Source organism: Mesoplodon densirostris, chromosome 4, assembly GCF_025265405.1.
Source record: "Mesoplodon densirostris isolate mMesDen1 chromosome 4, mMesDen1 primary haplotype, whole genome shotgun sequence".
NCBI lineage: Eukaryota > Metazoa > Chordata > Mammalia > Artiodactyla > Ziphiidae > Mesoplodon > Mesoplodon densirostris.
In genome coordinates, this window is record NC_082664.1 from 67,756,135 (window position 1) to 67,778,415 (window position 22,281).

The 22,281-nt window shown below is 38.4% G+C and overlaps 1 protein-coding gene across 2 annotated transcripts in view; it reads right to left on the reverse strand.

Annotated features, from left to right (window-relative positions):
* AKAP6 (A-kinase anchoring protein 6) overlaps positions 1–22,281 on the reverse strand; it is a 499,176-nt gene that overhangs the window by 129,361 nt on the left and 347,534 nt on the right. For both annotated transcript variants that reach the window (XM_060096326.1, XM_060096325.1), the window contains exon 9: positions 13,262–13,410. In XM_060096326.1, coding sequence (XP_059952309.1) covers positions 13,262–13,410 — 149 coding nt within the window. The remainder of the gene's footprint in view (positions 1–13,261; positions 13,411–22,281) is intronic.

The window sequence follows — 22,281 nt, forward strand, 5'->3', positions numbered from 1 at the left end:
AGTATCCCATTTCAAAATACTAACAAACAAGCCAAAACCACTGCAACAGGGACACATAAACCATCAGGCTTTCTTTATTCACTCTATGAGTGACTAATAAGGAATGACTAACAAGCATTTGCTCACACGACGGGCACAGTCATTTAGAAATACCTCCTGAATTATGTTCATTGTTTTTCTCTCCTCGCACCCTCCCACATTTTGACCGTAAAGACAGGGGAAAGGTGGAATGCCATCCCCCAAATTAGGAGAGTATGATCCTAATACTTGCATACAGGAGATAATATCCAGGGGAATAATAAAAGCAAAGGGTAAAGGAAGGAAAAAACTCACCCCTTCCATCTCAGCGGATTTGGAGACTAAGAACAAAATAAAGGTAAGAGGAGCAGGTGCTCAAATGTGTGTCCGCCCCTCTCTTGGCCTAAGACCTGAAGGGAAAGCCAAAAGCACCAGGATGTCAGCTCTGTTTCCTGCTAGGAAGTCTGGGAGATTGCCTTAAACAATGTCCTCACAATAACCTGAAGTGGGGATGTTGTAGTCAGAGAGCTGTGGTCAGGACTCCCTTTGCTACCCTGTTCTCTCATCCCCCATGAGGAGACTCTTCTCTCATCCTTCCATGAGGTTTCTTGGAGTTCAGCTGGTGAGCTTGACAGAGGTGTTGCCATGGCAACAGAGACACAATGACCACCCCACCCCCACTGCAAGGAGAGCCAGGGTGGCCTCTGAAGCCAGACCTCAGGGAGTTGGCTGGGCCAGTGAAGGCTGAGATGAGGCTTAGTCAGCAGGAAATACCTCCTGACCAAGCCAAGAGATAACAGCACAGCCATAGCCCTCTGTGGGGAGCAACCTCATAATGTCAGGGGCAAGACCCATTTCACTGAACGCACCCAGCCTGCACCCAGGGGCCACATTAAGCCTGGGGGCCTCACCGTACCCCAGGATCACAAGGTCATGTAAGCCCGCTATATGCTCAGATGTCATCCTGCACAAAAGAAGGGAGAGGGATAGGAAATCTGAAAAACAGCATTTATCCCAAGAAGTTGTTCCCTAAAGAGAAGGTTAATTTGTTAGGAGAGGCTACAAGCATTTTGTGTAAGAGCCTCAACTCTGATCTTAAAACCAGGTTTTTTTCCCTTGCTGTACCAGGGAAGTTTGTATTTAGGAAGTCTCATAAATTATCAATCAGTAAGAGATAATAAGGAAGCCTGTTTTCTTTTCTATACGTGTATGATTTAAAAAGAAACTTTGATTATGACTAAACAATTCAAGGGCAAGGTATGAATTGATCTTTGTATCCCTAATGCCCAGGATAGTACCTGGGAAATGATGATGAATGAATGTAGATAATGAAACCAAAAACTTTTAGTAGGACCAGAATGACTTCAGAAGAGCAGTATGTAATAGAGATAATATCTCATCCCCAAATGCCAATACCAACCAGTGCAATATAGACAGACTTCATTCATTCTGAAGGTGAGATTTTGCCTTCAGTGTACAATGGTACATTTGCTTACTTGAAATGATTATATGCAGTATATTCTCAATTAATGTGAGTTGCCTTCCCATTCCTCTCACATCCTGCTTCTATATTAAAAATTAAAGGAGATTTATGAGTAGTTTTTAAATAGATGAAAACTGCATATGGGATGATAAAATGTTCACAATCATGGAATTTTTTTACTAGCTCTTTAACATGTCTTTATATCCATTGAGCTGTTCTCTCCTATTATTCTCCCTATCAAAGAACTTAGAACAAAAGCCATTTCTTCTAGTTAAATGTACCTCAGGCTCATTCTCGGATGGTCTACACTGGGGACCAGCGAGTGGTGAATGAACCTAACACAGATACACTTCCTCCAGTCTAGTCTATTTTCATCCTAGCTGAGAATATTTAGGCTTGAGTTTGTTAAATATGGCAAATGCTTTGGTTCTATAGTTTGTTTCATTAAGTGTAGAATTGGCGCTAGTGTTTTCTAAACAACAAATTCTCATAAGGTCCTAATACTGAAGACAAAAACATTTTTTAAGCATTTGTGCCTGATTTCAGATTCTTTGCCATGTGTTAATTCACAGCTTAGAAAAAAACCTGACAGTTTTCCAAAATTAGTGAAATCAAATACATAACTTTGTAGCAAATCAGAAATAAATTACTAGAATTTCTTTGTTGGTTTTTTTGAAACCTTCTGAAATGACTATAATTTAACGTGCTCATTATATTAGGAAAATCCTTGGGTAAAGGAAGTAGCTTACTTTCTTATGTTTATTACCTGCAAAGGTGTGCTGTATACTAGTAATTTTATAAAAGATGTTTTCCAGGGAAAATGCCAGCTACTATACAGGAAAACAAAAAAGATCATAGATGAGTAAATTTATCAGGGGTAGCATAGAACTAGTTAACAGTTCTACATCCCTTTGAAGAATATGCTGATTCAATCAACTGAATTCAGAACCAGGTATTTTTTTTGAAGTCCTGGTGACAAACGCCCTCTTTTTAAAAGGGAGAGAGAGGTGACAAATTGTGGCAAGTAGTTCAGAATCTTATAAAGGCTACAAGTACAGGAATTACTCTTTTGGAGGGATATTCCTTATAAACTTTTCTTTGTAAATGTGCTTGGGTTCATGTCAACTCATTCACTCAAATATATAATCTCCTAGATGTTAAAAGGTCTCAAAGCACACCTTTTCAGTACTCTATGAATATGTTATACTCTCTATGAAAATGTTACGAGGCAGACTTGTATAATACTCTAAGAAGATGTTATAAATCAAACACATGACCAAACTGCTATTCTTCCGGATATTTTTCCTTTAAATTGCCATATACCTGAAGGGTTCACAACTAAAGAGTTGGACATTCTATTGTAGGTATGATATAACCAGTTTCGGAGCTTTAAAAGTTTCATCATGGTATGAGGAGAAAGTCTTCTAAATCAAAGTCAGATTTTGTTAGACAAATACAGAATTATGTGTTTATTTCATGGTCAGAAATTCTAATAGAGACAGAGAAAAGGCTATGGAAAAATAAATGTGCAAATTTTTCTTTAGAGTTTATTTCTAAATTTGGGCTAACTACTATGGTAATTGCTAAAAGTATTTCCCAACATCTTGTCCACCATTTTCTCTCTTTTTAAGGTTAAAAAAAGATTCCAGGGCCTTTCACCATAGAAATAAAATACTAACAAGCCTGTTCAGTATCATTTTTTCTGCAGATTGGATAGCAATGTATTATTTGTGAGGCTGGCACAGTCTAAGAAATGATCCTTCCTCTAAACCCTGGTGGGAGTTATGTTTGACCAGCTAAGTGTTTGAATACATAAATGCATTCAGCCTTTGGTATTTAAAGTGAGCATCATTAACTCAACATTTCAACTTAAACTTTGCTTAAAAGATAAAGTTTCACCCAAGTGAAATCAATGGGAGGTGTGTGTGAATATATGAGGTTCCAGCTTGGTCCACTAAGGAATTTTGATTAAACCAGACACCAAATGAAGAAATCATCAAAATAGAGCAACTATTAGTTGAAGAAAAAATAATACTAAAAAGCCCTGGAAGTTTTCCTACCTAAGGCTGAGTAATACATATTTTGGAGCATTTAAGAATCCATCTTTTGTAAACTTAATGGTTCATTTCACACCAACACATCCAAAAACACAAGACAGGTTCCTGAGATACCAGCTTGTCTATGTTGGAACTTCTGTTAAATGATCCAATTTTCCTAGCTTCTTTAGCATATTGATTCTTTCCCCAAATATTCATTATGTGTTCACTGTTCACTTTATTTGCTCAAGGAAGTTTGCCTCTGGTTTTCAAAAATGACACTAAAGGTAATGGTAACAAAATCTTGTAAAAAAATAGTTTAAGAATATTACTGAAGTAAAATACTAATAATAGATTAGAATTTCCCATCATCCTCTATTCCATGTGTCACATAAGCACAGAAGGGAGATACAAGAGTGGCACCTAGCCCAATCATAATATCATTAAAGAATAAAATTTAGCTTTCCAGACATGAAATCTGATATGCACAGTTGCATGTAGAATCCCTTTCCACTCTAAACATATTAAAGTGTGGACACTAATTTACTATTTTGAATGAAAATTCATGAGCCACTTCCTCATGAGAAAAGCAGCCTGCCTTTGCCATTAATAAATAAAAAGGAATATGGAGTTCTTTCCAGCAGTAATTTTCTCAATTCTCATATATACCCATGTACATATGAAAATGTCTAAGAAAAATAAGATCAACCCTACAGATTTGTTAATGACTGGCCCCACTTTCTCATGGTCTCATGGACAGTCTGTCCATAAACACTTGCTATTAAAATAAAAGCCATAAAGCAAAAAAATTCTAACCTCCAGGATTAGCCATAAAATTAGAAATACTAATGTAAATTTCTAGACATATTTAGAGGATTCTGTTAGGCTGTCAGGAAGTCAAATCTTTCTCTAAATTTTCAGATAATACACTGGACTAAGTTCTAGCCAAAAAGCTTGAAAACATTCTGAAGAATTTAGAATCAGTAGTGATTCTAACACAAATGGGAGAACCCATACGTCCAAAGACAAAGCAAGAGATGATGTTGTTTAAAAAAAAAAAAAAAAAAAAAAAGATATAAACCTTCCTATGTCATTGTCTGCGTGTTAGAGGGGGCTGGATCCAGACTTGCTACTGGCACACTGGTGAGCATTGGGCAGCTCAGCCTTTGGTAAAAGGTCTACTCCACCCTAGGCCTCCCTGTTTTTCAAAGATTTAACAAGCAACAGAGAATATTTACCCTCAGGGTTAGGGTAGGAGGTAAATAACCTAGAAATAACTCTCAGCCACCCAATCCCTAACAAAAACCTGGTGGCAGACTTAATATGGAGACCTCTCCCAAAGTGACTTTGTCTATCTCCTCCATCAAGGCTGACCCTGGCCACAGAGTGCTATGCTCAGACTAAAGGGTTCTGGTTACTTGTAGAACGGCTCTTAGTGAATTGTGCTTTGCCATCACTTCTGCAGCCTACATCAAAAAACTGCCTTGGGAATTTGTTTTCTCTTATAGGGATGTAGTCTCACAGATGCCTATCTTCTCCTTGAAGAACTACAGGAGAAATTCCTCTCAGGACTCAATGGCATAAGCAGCTGTGTTTCCCCAGCTTTATATATTATTTTTAATCTTAGGACACTATGAATTTTCTGATGGAAGAGATTTCACCCTTTTCTTTGGATGTGGAAAGCTTAGAGCCAAATCATTGCCCTTCTTGAGGACATGCATAGAATATGCATTTGTTTGTTTTCTTACACATATTTTACTTTTGCTTAACTTACTTCAGTCAAATATTTATTCTATTTTATTGTAAATATTTTTGTAAGTTGACTTAAATCCTTTGTGAAAGACGTGGGGGAATGCATAAAGGAATAAATTTTGAAGAAAATAATTAAGCTCTGCACATTAAAATGAGGTAGATTAGATTTGTCTTAGGTTCCCTCATACCTCTCTCCTTCTTCAACAGACCCCATAAACTCTCCAAAGCAGTACAGAAATTGTTTGAACATTATTAAGATGGAAAGGATATATATATATAATTGTTGACTTTACCGTTAACTTTGTTAACTTTGAAATACTACTTCCCCAGAAATTATGCCACTACCTCTCTGGTTTACCCTTTGTTGGCTCCTGGCATGGATGGCATTAGATTACTGAAGTGGAAGACTGTCTAGGTCTAAAATTAGTTTAATATATTTGCACATTAGAAGGATATAATATCATGATCCCAAATGAATACATTTATACTGGTGAGATTTTTTTTTTTCAGCCCAGAAAGACCTATTTTAATAATCACATAGTACCTAGAATATCAGTTTTTCAGAAGGTAGTCAGGCCCTTTTGGCTCCTTTGACTACAGGCTGTGTTGAGATCTTACTGTTCAATAACACCACAGCACAAGAGAAGGTGCAAAAAGAACCGGAACTGAACACTGAGCAGCTGTTCATTAGTTTAAGACAGGGGAAGAATCAGGGGAAGAAAATAGAAATGCAGGGTGGACATAAGGTCTCTTTGGGCTGTCTAGTGATATATCTGCAAAAGTGTTCTCAACATTGGCACACGTAAGAGATAGTACTTCATTTTATGGCTGGTGTGTACCAAAAAGAAAACATTTATGTAGCAATGTTCCAAAAACACCCATTGAGCAGAAATTCCAAATTGTCATTGTGTGTGTGTGTGTGTCTTTGTGTGTGCGTGTGTGAGAGAGAGAGAATATGAGTGAGCATGAATGTTCATCCCACTGCACAGAGATATTTTTGGCCTTTTGCTCAACAGAAAACTAGAAAGTTCACCCTGCTGCAGTGAAATCCAGGGGTGATTATATCGCTTCTCAGGTAGTTACAGTCATTCAGTGTATCTTATTGCATAATTAATTTAGAGTCAAATTTGATCTTTAATCAAGCAATGTTTTAAATAGTGATATATTTGTTTTCATCTGTCAATATCATTCCTCTTTGGGAGTGTTTTTTATATATGGTGTATGTATATATATATATATATATATCTGTGTATGTTTTCACACTGATCCAGGGATACTTCTCTTCCTAAAGGAAAATGGACTCATCTTTCCTGCTGAACGTTTAGCCTTTTGTCTAATTAAAGTTCACTGAGTTCAGCCTGTTGTGCTTGGAAATAACCTATATATATTGTTTGCATTTGGAAGTAAAATTTATGCTAAAACCTTACAGGGTGAATACTCTTGTATTCTTACACACAGAGCATAAACCTTAACTACATATCCATCTGTAGACATTGCCCAAATTCCCCTACAACCAGAGGAAGCCTGGCATATGACTGAGACTGAGGTATTTTCTAGAACTTTACCACAAGAACAGAAGTCTCTAAGAGCTCCCTTGGGATTCCCTCCTGTTCCCAGTAAGCAGAGTCAGGAAACATCTCCATGCCCTTCTGCTTCAAATTATTATTTATGGTAACCCTTAATATGTGCGTGCATGCACACTCACACATGCATGCACACAAACACACACACACACACACACACACACACACCTACATACACACCTGAAATCCTCACCCTCATTCTACCCAACCTTTTCCTAATGGCTAGTATCTATGCATCTTTTAAGACAGCTCAGATGTTCCCTCCTCCCATAAACCTCCCTGACTCCTTCTAGCCAGGCTGGATTAGGCAAGCTTCCTAAGTCTCCCCATAATACTGTCTATCTGGAATTTTGACCATCATTTCATAAGGTTGTATCTGAGTGTCTCTGTCTTTCTCCCTCACTAGACAGTAGAGATTAAGTCATATGTATTTTTTCCATTCCTAGCACCTCATACAACTCCCTGCAACATAGTAGTTGCTCTGATGCATATTTCATTAACTAATTTTTCACATAGCTATTACATTCCAGGTATTTTAGACATTTTCTTATTGATTATTGTAGTTCTATGCTGCAAAAAGCATGGGAAGTAGACTGGGATAATAATCAGCCTACTTAATAATAGGAATAATAAAATAACAATAATAATCGGAATAATAAAATATTACTATTTTACAGACTGAGATATTGCATATTGAGGAGGTTAAGTGTCCCAATCAAGGTCACACAGCTAAAAAGTAGCAGAGTGCCAACTTGAATTCCAATCTTTAATTTTTAATCATGTATGCTCTCTCTCCTCCTTTAAGAAATTAGACTAGAGTGAATGTATGACTATCCCTAAAAATAAATTTTATTGTGCATTTGGAAGCAATCAGAGCAGACCTAATGCATTCTAATATCTAGGATCAGGACATGTTGCCTGCAGCTTTAAGACAGAAAATAATAGTCAACTGTAGTCCTCAATTCCTGCTAATCAAGATATCACATGGAATTTTCAACGGTGTAGTTTTTATTTTAGAAGACTTCTATAATAGAGCCTGAAAGAGTCTAACTGAAAGAAAAACGTTCCTATTAGCCATATCTTTTAAAACGAGCATTCTTAGAGATACTGTTATGTCTACCTGGGGTAGATTTTATGGGATAGACTACCACAAGGTAAGCTCCTAGCTCTTTCAGCCTCTACCACCTCATAGTTACCATACTGTCCGTGTTGATGGTTGAGGAGCCCAAGACATTCCTGAGCTCCAGACCTGCTTCCTGGGCATTTCTACTTAGATGTTACGCAGATCATAAAAAGGACTATGTCCCAAACACTCAGCTTCTCCCCGCCCCCCGGCTCCTCCCCTGCAGGGGAGGAGCTGTCTTAAATGCCCCCCATCCACTCAGTGACCAGGGCCTGTCTTCAACTTCCTTCTTTCAGTTTCCATTCCTGCTGTCTTATTAGCTCAGGCCCTAACTATTTCTCACGTGGATAACTGGAATAGCCTCTTAACGGATCGCTGTCTAGTATTGCCCATGGCAACGTATTCTCCCAACTGCTGACAGAATACTGTTTGAAAATTGCCAGTCTGGTCTTGCTGGGATCCTTGGCTGGTTCCAGCTGTGTGTACACACTGTCTCCTTTGTGGGAGACACTCTGGCTGTCACTTCTGACCCGGGCCATCCCCCATGACACTTCTCCTAGCAGGCGTTCCTGACTGACATGCCCCTGCCACCCTTTGGGTCCCACTGTCTCTACATCCCCAGTGCCTAGTAGAGTCTGCACTTCCTAGTTGCTCAAGAGTTATTAACTGTTGAATGACACGAAAATCATTTGAATCCAAATCCTCCTAGTTTCCTTCTCCCCCTTGAGCCAGCAACTGGAGCATCAGAGTGGTTCTTTTTTCTCCCTCATTCCCCTCATCCAAGGTTTATCGACTCTTTCTGGCTTTAGCCTCCAATCCAGTCTCCACTTTTTCCATTACTGGTCTCCACCCCCAGACTTTCCAATTTTGTACATGTGGAGTGGGACCCAGAATTTGCATGTCTAACAAATTCCCAGGAGACACTAATGCTGTTGGTCCAGAGACCACACTTTGAAAACCACTAGGGCAATGGTTCTCAACTGGAAGAGGGCATCAAATACATCTTGGGCCACTCCTGCCTACTGAGTCAGAATTTTTAGGGAGGTGAGACAGGCAGGCATTTTTTGGCTTAAAAGCTGCATAGGTAATCCTGATGGACTATCCTGGTTAAGAACCATAAACTCAGTGATTAACTTTAGGATCTGGACTTCACTTTCTTCCTAAGCCTTATTTTTCACCACCCCCCTCCAACTTTCTACCCTCCTCTCCAGTCATATGGAACAGCAGGTAGTCTAATGATTCCAGACCTTTGCTCCCTCTCTCAGACCCCCAGATCCGTTTTAGTTATTCATTTATGCATCAATGCGTTCACCGAGCACCTAGCACATTCCAGGGTGCAGGGCTGAGTGTGGTGAACATGACAGGCACAACCCTGCCTCATGGAGTCCACATTGTTTGCTCTGAGCTTCCCTGGCACCCTCTGCTTCCCCTTCTTCCTCATTGCACAGGCAAATACTGGCTTAATGCTGCACTCTCTTGCTAGACTGTTTCATGAAGGTAGGGACTATGGTCTATCTTTGTAAGTGCTCAATAAATGTTTGTTCAGATTAAATTGGAAAACTCTTCCTCTGACCTAGGCGTCTTTCGAAAATCATCTCCAGAGTCCTCTCTTTCTGCTGTCTTTCCTGATCTGCTCCAGCTCCCCCTACCGCAGTCAGCACTGAGCTTCGCCTTCCTTGAGCCCTGATCCTGACTCCAAGCAGATTTCTAACTCAGCACTTGTGATCCTTTACTACATGTTGTTTACAGATCTGGCTCCTCCTACCAAACTGTGAGTCCCTCAAGGGCAGGGACCATTTCATCTCTGCACTTCATATAGGAGGTATTTAATAATATTCATCAAATTAATGAATGAAGTCAATTTTGTTTTCACTTACCGCCTGCTTTGCAATGTTTTTGCCCAAACTTCCTTGTGGCTTTAATGAAATTGCCTTAAGACTCTTCCATTTTTCCATAGTAGGAAGATATCATAATTTAAATTTTATACAGTATGGAATATGCATAACATGTGTTTTAGGGGGGAAAATGTTTATCAAGGGTCTGAATGAAATTCTCAGAGGGAGGGCAAAGTGTGACTTCATGGGTTGTCCACTGCATCGTGACCCAGGACTCTGAGTTGAGGTGCTGGACAAGCCAGTCACCCCGCCTTTCTGCCTCCCAGTGCTATCATTTATAAGCTGAACAAAAGACATGGTTTTTAATCTACACTAAGTCTTGACACGGATGCTACTTAATGAATTAAACAAGATTTTGAAATTCATTTACAAAATTGAAATCAGATAACTCCTTGATAGAAAGAGGTGTTACAAAAAGAGATGGTTATACTTTACAAAGTACACAAATTATAAGTGTTCTTGACAAACTCTCCTCAGAACATCATGCCATGCACTTAGTAGGTCTTCAGTGGATATTGACTGGATGAAAGAAACAAAACAATCTATAAGCTTTCATTTAAATCAGCCAGAATCAAAAGTAACAACCTGCTCCCACTGAGAATCACCAGTGATTCACGCATTTGTTATGTCCCTACAGGAAGCCATGGTTTCCCACTTTGTGATGCAGGAGCCAGTGCCCAGAGTCTCCCACAGAGGGGCACACTCTGTTACTACAGCTCACACAGGTTCACATACTTTTGGGGAAATCTTCCCACCGCACATATTCAAGACTGCTAAACACACATTTCACAGCTGTATATAAGCTGTGTTAAATCACCTTGACACACACCTTTTCATCAAGCCAGAAAGGTTATAAACTCATTTCTAAACAATACTTTGGTTATGCAAAATTCTTAGAAATTTAAGATCTCCATTCAGTCTAGCAGCTGAGTCTTCCCTGGAGTAATCTTATACATTTTTCAACTACATACTCTTCTTCACATGCATGTAGGCACGGGGAGGAAATGAAAATATACAAATTGTATCACTAACTTAATGTTCTCTTTAGTAGATTGGATATCTATCTGCATATGGAATGAAGACCCTAGAAAGCCCACACTATTCCCACAATTGCTTATCAGAAACAATGCTCATTCTATGTAACAAAGTGAACGGTTAATGAAGTTTATGTATCATTGGAGCAGATAATTTTACAAGGCTGTGTTCTTAAGGCTTCAGAATTAAGGATTCAACTGTGGGAGCAAAGAGTCTTAGGGGCAGGACACCCCAGATAACCTCACCCACATACATTTCTCAAACAACGGTTTTCTGTATATATACAGAAAATAGAAAGGAGGATATGCTTTTTGTCCTTAGTATTAAATAGCTGCCTTTTCTTTAGCATACTGTTAAATTTCTGCACAATGCACAGCCTTCAGCACCCTAAGGAGCATAAACAAAGGATATCAGGCAAGTTCACGTACTCCCACTTTACAGAACAATGCTTGTTGTTAACTAAGCAATTTCCAGGGCAGATTTATGATTTGTGGAGCCCAGAGTAAGTACTCAGGTTGGGCCCTTGGAATCCGAGGTCAGAAGCACATGGTGCCTGCTCAACCCCCAGCGCTTTTAGAAAACATGAAAATGTGACCTAAAGTTTGTGGTTGTGGGTACACCAGAGACTATTTAGGCATTTAGAAAAATTAAAGCACGTTAAGGCCTCAAAACAGCTTATTGTTCATGCTCCAAGATTTAACCTTTTCTTTCTTATTTGCTGCTATGCTTGTCCTCTTGTGAATAAATGTCTTCTGAATCGTATAAGACGAATCAAATATATGTATAACATGTCTATGTATAAAAAATATCTTAATAGAGCAACAAATTATATAGATAGGTAAATTTTAAAATTTCAAAAGTCCTCTCCCATTTCCTAAAAAAGAATTATGACTCTGATTCTTTTCTTGCATTCTTAGACCTTGGGTTATATCACAAGACAGAATTTGTAACCTGTGTTCTTAATTTATCCCCCAAATTTGAATTTGGATTTTAAGTCACGTCAGAACCATAAGCACTTACTTCTTTCCTCCTGCCTTTTCAAGGAATATTTTGGTTAGAGTTACACCCCATAGATTTATACTGTGCTATTAACATCTAATAGAACTTGGGGGAACAGTTTCTCTGCCGTGTTGTCTGGCTCAAGTATAAAAGCGAAATAGGTTACTGTTTCCATTTTTATGAGTATAATTATTATCAAGTCATTAAAACTATGAAATAATTAAATTTCATTATACTCTTTTACTCTTTAATAATCACCTACTAAATATTTAAATTGAGCCAGAAAAAAATTTTTTAAATATACGTTTTTAAAAAATTCTATACATGTATTATATATACATACATATTTATATATACACACACACAATGTTCGCATAACTTTAAAGTAATTTGGAAATATTTGAATGCATGACTTAACTATTCAATAGCATGGGTAGTTAGTACAATATAAAGACAGCCATTAGTCCATTAGTCTCAGGCTGAATGAAATTGTTGGTGGGTCATTGAAATTGCTGGGTCTTTTCACATACCATAGACAATAAGCGCTAGTCCATTATTCCAGTTGACTTTATGTGACAAACTGGTTAGCTCATAGTCCCTAAACAATTATTAAATATCTATATTTTTCAGAAAAATTATGTTCTACCAAGTTTCCAGTGAGGTTCTGGTATTTAAAAGTTGCTTCTATAGACTTTAAAATAAACGGTGGGGCTTCCCTGGTGGCGCAGTGGTTGAGAGTCTGCCTGCCAATGCAGGGGACACGGGTTCGAGCCCTGGTCTGGAAGGATCCCGCATGCCGCGGAGCAGCTAGCCCCGTGAGCCACAATTGCTGAGCCTGCGCGTCTGGAGCCTGTGCTCCACAACGGGAAAGGCCGCGATAGTCAGAGGCCTGCGCACTGCGATGAGGAGTGGCCCCCGCTTGCCGCAACTAGAGAAAGCCCTCGCACAGAAACGAAGAGTCAACACAGCCATAAATAAATAAATAAATAAATAAAAATTAAAAAAATAAAATAAAATAAAATAAACGGTGAAGTTTAAAGAGGGGGAAATACACTGAAAAAACTTACAGGCACAGTGTAGTGACAGAAATACTCATAAAGTCACAAGGCTGTTTTGAAAACAATAATAACAAAGTTAGGAAGTTCTGGTTGAGATGACACACTGATAAAATCCACAGTCTTCAATTCTGAAATGAATGGAAAAGAACATAAATGCCTCGTCTATTGCGCTTCTCTTTTTATCTAGGGATGAAATGCCTGCCTAACACCTACCAGTGGAACATCACTGAAAAAGTAGAGATTAGTGAGAATAAAACAACAAAAAGAATAGTTCCCTACCCATTGCCTCCTACTGAATGAACTTTTGACATATCAGCAAACTCTTCTTTCCTCTTGCTGCTGCTGGTATACTGCTCGCTGTACAGCTTGAGGGACATCTGCTCAACAGCATCTCTTTGTGCTTCCAGGTAGCATAGTTGAACCTCAGCCTGGAGAGAGAAAAAAACAGGAATTGCTGTTTTAATCCAGAAGGAATGCATTTCAAGTGAGGTGTAACAACTCAAAGAATGGGAATTGTTCACATCATTATACTGCTCCTTTTCAGGTTGGATTTAATGGGATCAGCTGGGCATATTACAGAATTATATTTTAGATTTGAATCTTATAAGTTCCTCCTTAAAATATGACCTGAATAAATGAATTCTCAGAAGACTCAGTAAATATCACAAAATATCCCTGAGATCATAATACTGTATGATGAGACTTTACATAAAAATTCTGTGAAATTCCTTAATAATATTCTTCCTCGTATTGCCACATATGTAACATTTATTTTTTTAAAGATTCCCCCTCCGACCCATACATTTGCATGGACACATACTCTGAATGCTTCTCATTATCTTCCCCGAGGAGAATAAAAAAGCCTAGTATTAATTCAATACCTTTCCAATAGTGACAACGGACTTCCTGTATTACATTTTTTTTTTGGTTCTCTGTATTTTGTCTTAATAATGTTAAAATAGAGAGAACAGTGATTTTGCTTACATGCAGGCTTGAATTGTTAAATCTTTCATAGATACTTGGGGCTCACTGTAGTACAGGGAGAGGTAGTAAGTTCACCATGCTGTTTTCTATCAAACCAAGGCCAAAAGAATGCTGAATAATATTTGGCATGGAAATGTATTGAATAGATGCTTTATTTATTGCAGCTGTTGTGATCCCTGTGGCTTTAGAGTTCCCTAGAACACCAGATGAGACGGGGAATGAAGTCTTCTTGGTGGCATGCTTGCCTATGGTGAAGGGAAAGGGCAATGATGAGTTATGTGCACTGTGGACCAAAGGAGCTCTTATTTTCTTTTGGCACGCTTCACTAAATCCAACACGTCCGTTAACATTTCTCAATAGCCTGAACACTTCTACTTCTTTATAATTTAATTATATATTCTCCTACAAAAAAACAGATCTGGGTGAGCTGTTGGGTAGTTGCCAGAATTCTACAACATGTAGGAAAAGCAAAGTCAGGCATGACCTCCTACTCTTTGTGTCCAGTGCCAACCAAGGCCTTTTGCCTGGTCTCTGGTTTTATAGACTCAACCATGGAGAAAAAGAGAGAGTGTTGCAAAGTAGCAGCTGCTTAAAAGGGCAAATCAGGACTCTGTAAAGGAAACGGATAGCTTATGAAATGTAAGATCTCAAACCACTCTAGAGTTCGTATTTTGTTGTTTTCCACAAGCAGTTAATTATGAATGTTCTAGATACTGAGGAAGAACTTTAAAAATGCTAAAATTACTATACTCATATAACTGAAGTTTCAGAAATCAATGAAGAACTGCAATCTATGTATTGGTTCATGTAAACTCTTCTTGCCCAAATTGGCTTGAATAAGAATAGACTCAACTGGATTAAGAGTTATGTCAAACAGTATAAACAAAGGATAATGTTACATGGAGTACATTCAGTATGGGAAGAGGGGTATGGCTGATGGAAAAGCACAAAGGAAATACTAGATTTAGTGTTATTTGGCATATTTATTAATAGATAGTGAAAGAGAAGGTATGGAGCATATTAATGGCAACACAGAAGAGTGCCAACTCAGAGGTTTGCAGATATCATAGAATTTGGAGAAATGATACCTACAGACCTAAGAATATTTTTTAACAGTTGGGGGGAGGTACATGAAACTGAATAGAGGGAGTCAATGATTAGAAAAAAACAACAGAATATATCTTTCAAAAGAGCATACAATATTCTTAGGTAACTAAATAGGAGATAACTGAGAGATACTGAACAATAGTCAAAGAATTTAATGCAACTAGAGATTATCATACTAAGTGAAGTAAATCAGAAAGAGAAATAGAAATACCATATGATATCACTAAAATATGGCACAATGAACCTATCTACAAAACGGAAACAGACTCATAGACATAGAGAACAGACTTGTGGTTGCCAAGGGGGGGGGAGGGGGAGGGAGAGGGATGGACTGGGAGTTTGGAGTTAGTAGATGCAAACTATTACATTTAGAATTGATAAACAACAAGGTCCTACTGTATAGCACAGGGAACTATATTCAATATCCTGAACCATAATAGAAAAGAATATAAAAAAAGAACGTCTGTGTGTGCATAACTGAGTCACTTTGCTGTACAGCAGAGATTGCCACAACATGGTAAATCAACTCTACTTAAGTAAAATAACAGTAATAATAATTTTAAAAAAGAACCTAAAAACAATCTTTCCAAATGCTACCCCCCCACACCCCTCCCCTCCTCAACGCTATAGGGATACTGAGGAGGACATCCCACACAAAGTATTCTATTGGTAACCCCATTAAAATATTGAATCTACACCATCAGATGCCAAGGGGCATGTCTGATCCCTACAGGTTCCCATTAATTTTTAACCACCCTAAGGTAGCAAATTAGACCACTGCTTGTTCTGGGTAAAGATTTCACAAATGTGTGCCACTGGTCACAAAAAGCATCATCAAGAGGGAGGCCAACTTAATACAGACTCATCACTACTATAGAAGAATAATTGAAGTTCATCCCTTTGAGATCCTAGGCCATTTCTGTGCACAGAGGGAAACACCTCTCATGACAGGGATACATGGAAAGGAGCTCAGAGAACAATGCTGAGAGCAACTTGAAAAATAATTAGCCACCTTACAAAAGTGATTGAAATGTCGTTAATCTAAGACTTTTATTGCACAATATCTCAAAGGCATTTGACATAGGAAACTTCCCTGTACTAACAAGGAGATGAATTAGATGGCCCAGGTCTTTTCTTATCCATCTCTATTTCTATCTCTGCTTTCAGTGATTCATTCCTAAACGTGATGATAAAAATAGAACCAAAGTTGCTTCTTCTGCTAAGGTTGAATGACTTTGCCAGTCTAAATCTCTCTGCAAACTGTCTTAACTTTTTCTCATACTGTATCTTAGTCCAAAGGTAAATTTTTAAGAAAAAGATTTGAAGAAACTATAGTTCTTAAAAAAATAGTAACACTGAATCTTTGATTAAAAGAATTTCATTTCTTAGCATCTATGACAATTGTGGATACTTTTAAAAGTGACTACATTTTACAAATGGAAACTAAGACATTAAATAATATTACTGATCCTACTAATCAATCAGTGGGATTGATCGTAATCAATGGGATTTAGCAACCTATTAAGGAAAATAAAAAGGAACAAGAGGGAACAGACTCAGTGACAGATCCACCTCTTACTTTCTGGTAGGTGCCGTCAATGGGAGTAGGAATATAAAAACAGCAGTACAGGTGAAGGGAACAAATGAGCTGGAATTGAGTCTTTTGGTTTGACGTACTGGTGTGATTCCCCAAATGAGATGTTCAGCAAGCAAGTGGAAATATTAAGACTGAAATATAAACCCAGAGGCTATGGTTGACATTAGGAGAGGAAATGAGAATGCCATGGGAGATGGTGTATGATGAGAAGAGAAAAAGAATCAGTTCTCACTTATTCTAATCTAGGCCTGTATTACACCTTAGCTGACCTAATGCAATGGATTCTCAAACACTCTCCCTCCCTCTTTCTCCACCATCCCCAAATCTATTTTATAGATAGTTCATTGATCTTTTTGAATTGCATCTGGGATCACTGGTTGTTGTTATTTCAGGGCTTAATTCTGGATCTCTTTTCTTTTATACTCTCTTCCATGGTTTTCAATGCCATCTACGTAGTAATGGCCTCCTATTCTCTCCTCTGAGTGCCATAACTACCTACCCAATCAATCACCTGACATTGCTAATTGAATTTACTTTAAAACACTGTTTAAACACTGTTTAAAACACTCTCCATTCTCATCCTTATCGTGTGCCCCGAAACTTTGTTCTTAGGACTTTCCCGTTAAATAAATGGCACCATCTGTTGCTTAGGTCAGAAACTTGAGTCTTCCATGACTCCTCTTCTTCATTTTCCACAGCCAGTTACTCCCTAAATTCTGTTGATTCCTCTTTCAAAATGTCTCTCCAGTCTGTCTTCACAGTCTGCACTGCTGCCAGACTGGTCCAAGCCTTCATCATCTCTCCCCTGTAGTACAGCAATTATCTTCTAATATGTATCTCCCCTCACCTATTCTTGTCCCTCTAATCTCTTCCCTTACAGTACCAGAGTGGTCTCTATAAAACTGAGCTGGTTTCATACTGCAATCAGATCTAAAACACAAACTTCTTTCATGGCTCATTAGGTTTGGTTCCTGCCTGTCTCAGACCTCCTTTCCTACTTGTCTCCCTCTTGATCACTATGCACCGTCATGCTTGCCTTCTCCCAGTTCTTTAAACAGCTCTTTCCTGTCTCAGGACCTTTGCATATACTGTTCCCTTTCTCTGGAACATTCTCTTGCTAACATCTTCTCATCCTTTAGCTCTCAGCTGACATGTTACTTCTCAGAGAGGCCTTCCCTCACCACCCTATCAAAGGTAGATCCACTCTATCTTTCTCCATTTCGGAAGTGTTCATTTCCTTCACAGCACATATCACAACTTAAAATTCTTACATTTGCTGGCTTACACTTTTTCTGTCTTTGCCTCCAGACTCTAGGCTCCATACAGGGACACTGTCTGTCTCTCTCCTCAGCCATTTTGTATTCCCAGCACCTTGGCAGTATCTGGAACATGATAGGGGCTCAGTAAATAATTTATTACTCATATATTCACTGAGCCTTTATCATGTGTCAGGAACTGCACTAGGGACTGTGGGTACAAAGAATAACAAAACATAGCCCCTTTTCTCAAGGGATTGCAGTGTAGTGGAGGAAAGAGCCATGCCAACAGATACCTACAAGTGTGCCAAGTGAAATGATTGTGGGGGAAGATGGGAAATAAAACAACTAATTGCCTGAAGGTGAGAAGTAGGCAGTAAAGGCTTGATAGAGGTGGCATTTGAGCCAGATCTGGGAGTATGGCTATGACTTTGTCAGGTAAAGAAGCAGATGGGTATCTTTATAGGCATAGGCAGAGTACCTCATTTTGTTCAGAGGCCCAGAGTTATGAAAGGATGTGGCATGTTCAGAGAATGGTGGCTGGAGTTTTGGGGGCATTTGGATGAAGAGGCTAAAGTAGAAGGGGATAGGCTATGGAGGATGTCAGGTTAGGGAATCGGAACCCTATCCAATGACCTGCCAACAAAAGATGACATTGTTTCTGTGATGGCATTATCTTCCTCCATCTCCTTTTTCTGTCATGGGAACATAGCTGTCTGATGGATTAGTCCAAACATGCTCATAAAGTTCCTACCTCCTGGTGTACTTTGAGAACATTGCATTGAGAAGGGAATCAACAGCTTCCAAGAGGCCAGAAGCCCAGCATCCCAAACAGGGGGAATGCCTATGAGATTCTATTAACTCATATCTCTCTAGTAAACGTTTAACATAATGTTATAGACTCAGGACACATAATGTCATAACTTTTCAATTTGTATGTTGAAGCCTTAAACCCCAGTGTGACTGTATTTGGAGACAGGGTCTTTAAATAGGTTAAATAGATCACAAGGGTGTGGCCCTAATCCAACAGGACTGGTGTCCTTATAAGAAGATGCAGAGCCGTCCCACAGAGAAAAGGCCATGTGAGGACACAATGAGAAGGTAGCCAGTCATCTGCAAGCAAGGAGAGAGGCCTCACCAGAAATCCAACCTGCCAAACCTGCCAACATGTTGATCTGGGACTTCCAGCCTCCAGAACTGTAAGAAATAAATAAATTAATCTGTTGTTTAAGCCACCTAGTCTGTGGTAGTTTGTTATTGCCACCCTAGCAGACTAATACACATAATAAAGTTAGAAACAGTGCCTTCTCATCTGAGGTTTAATACAATTGCTTTGCTGCTTATCATTGTTAGTATGTTTTCCCCTTTTATTTTGTATGCACCTATAGCTTAAATCACTACAGATACTCCTTCAAATTTAGACTACAAATTAATAATTTAATCAGAACACAAGACAGTGTTCTAAAATATTTTATTTAAATTTGGCTTGGTATGTGGTGATCCAAATTCAACGGTCTTCTCCAGGGCCTGAATAATTACTCAACCATCTACCTGCCTCTGATATTGTGTCTAACGACAAAATAGTTAGCCCATGAAAAATTTGGTGGTGGGGAGGTAAGTTCCAGTTATTCTAACAGTCTTTAAGGATTAAACACATACTTACTTTTATAATCACATATAGACATATGCCTTATCCTTGCCCTAAAAAGCACTGATTTAGTTAAGAAATATCAATTATTTCATTATCACTGCATGTCACAGCATCCTTTGTTGGGTTAAGTATCCTGAGAATGTTAAATAATTAATTTTACTCTTTCTTAACTCATGCCATTGCAAGTCTGCCTGCTCATTCATATTGTACTTCATAGCTTCCCACCACATCTACCCACCCACTTGCATCTGGGTCCACATCCTCTGCTTTCTCTCCTGTTTCTGTGGAAACAGTCCGTATTTCTATCCAAGACCAATCCCCTCTACTTAGGCACTAGACCCCCTCTTATCTATGCAAAGATTATCACCCCAGCAGCAAACCACCCTTCTCCCCTTCATTAAGTTTTTCCTCTCTACTATAATTATTCTCATTAGCACATTACTACCCCACCCCCAGATGCTGTTTCTCCCATGGTAAAAAAAAAAAAAAGGAAAAATAATCTCTAGTCATCAGTTGATACCAATCTATCCTCTGGCTAAAGCCCCATTTCTCTGTTCTCCATTACAGCAAAGTCACTTTTACATGTATTATCTATACTCACTATGTCCAATCCCTCTCCTATTTTCTCTTGAATACACTCCAACTAGGCTGTTGTCCAAATTCCCCAGTTGAGTCCTCAGTCTTCAACCTATCCGGACATGCTCCAGCATGGCTTGTGGGCATGCTCTAGGGGCATTTGGTCTTGTTTGCATGCTAGCTTGGTCCCTAACCTCCCTCAGGTCTTGTCTGAAAATGTCATCTTCTTATTCAGGTCTTATTTGATCTTCTACTTAATACTTCAACTGACCCCCATCCCCATCAATCCTTATCATCCTTTATACATATTCACCATGTGTAGCTAAAATATGTAACTTATTTTGTATTGTCCATCTTCCCCCAGTGGACTGGAAGCCACATGAGGACAGGGACTTTTATCTATGTATTCATTGCTGCATCTCCAGCGCCCAGCACAGCACACAGTATGTGATAGGCACTCTATACAAATTAGCTGAATAGATTTTACTGAGTTTGAAAATCTAAAATCGTTTAAAGTCTACAAAGAAATAAAACAGATAGTTTGAAGGCTGTAGCCTCAGCTTGATTTTTAAAATAGTTGGCTTCATTTTCTCTTAGAAAGGAGACTATTTTTTTCTTTGACAGAAAATTATTGTAATATACAACTTGTTTACTTTTATCTAGGAAAAAAAGGAAGAAGAAAAGAAAAGCTCATTTTGAGTCATTTGGTAATATTTTATTCAGCTAATAGAGTGATCCTATACGTCACATATTATATTAGAAACTAACCACGATGGTCTCACACTTACAGAATGAAAATTTCAGCTATTGTCATCATGCAGTAAGTTGTACAATCCATTTCAAAATGAAGTTTTAAGTCTTCTGGGTAAGAACTTGTTTTAGTTTAATAAAATCTGATTTCCCATTAAAAAAGAGTCATTTGAGCTTTTGGAAGAAACATTAGCAATGTCACAGTTTGGAAGAATCCACACCAATTCAGGAAGACCATAGGGATCCATCAATACAATGGAGGGGAACTGTACTTTTTCTGACAATAATTTTGTCATTTGGGAGTATCTTCCTACTTTTACTAGTTTTATTTTGTTTTGTTTTTTTACCCTTTGATGCACTGTCTCTAATCACATGCCTTTTTCTCTTATTCCTTAGACAAATATTTACTATGCCTCCCCTCTCGCCTCCCCATAGTATCCTTCTCATGCAACTAGCCCAACTGGCTTCATCCTTCTGGAAACACCTTCAGTCTCTAGATCCCCACAGGCTCTGACAAGGACTTTCAGGGTTGATTAGAATCTACACTTGGAAATCTCCATGCTTTTGTTTGGCAGAATTCCTCATACTCACTCCAGGATTTAGCGTTGTCACCTCTACAGTGTTTTCTTCCCCCAAGATCCCAGTTATTTTGTGCGTTGTTGCTTTTGCCATCACTGTTGGAGGTTCATAGTTTCCTGAAATAACTCATCTTTGGAACTGAATTCAAAGTGCCTTTCCTTTGTCTAGAAATGAACTCTCTGAAGACATTTATCACACATCCATGATTAGCTACATTCTAACTAAGTACAAAGAATATTTGGCATTATAAAGGATGAGAGTCTCTCTTCAGCCCTGTGTGCACAACTGAATGGAGTAACAAAGCCTCCTTCTCCTACAGAGTTGGAGCAGGGAGTCATAGGACTAAGGAGCAATGTGTCTCTTCGGAGTAAAGCTGATTAAAGGTCTTCATTTCTTCATTTGACAAACATATTTTGGAAGTCTCTTATATGTAAGACATTGTACAAGATACAAATCTGGGTCAGACATGGTGCCTGTCCTTAGGGAACCTAAACCTAGAATTACAGAAAATTATGTTGCATAATAGGAGCTACAATATTTATTCAAGGATATGACCAATATCACACTTTGAAAATGTTGTCAAAGAAACAGTAAGTTCGTTAGAATATTCTTTTTATCAATGGATAAGAAAGTTATAAAAGTATTTAAATATATAAATATTTTCCCATTTAAAGTTAAATATACATTAAAAATTTAACAAGAATCTCAAAGCTATTTCAATATTATACTTAGCAAAGATTACTGTATATACTGATCTGTACATTAGGATATAAAACTTCTCTGACCATATTGGCAGCCC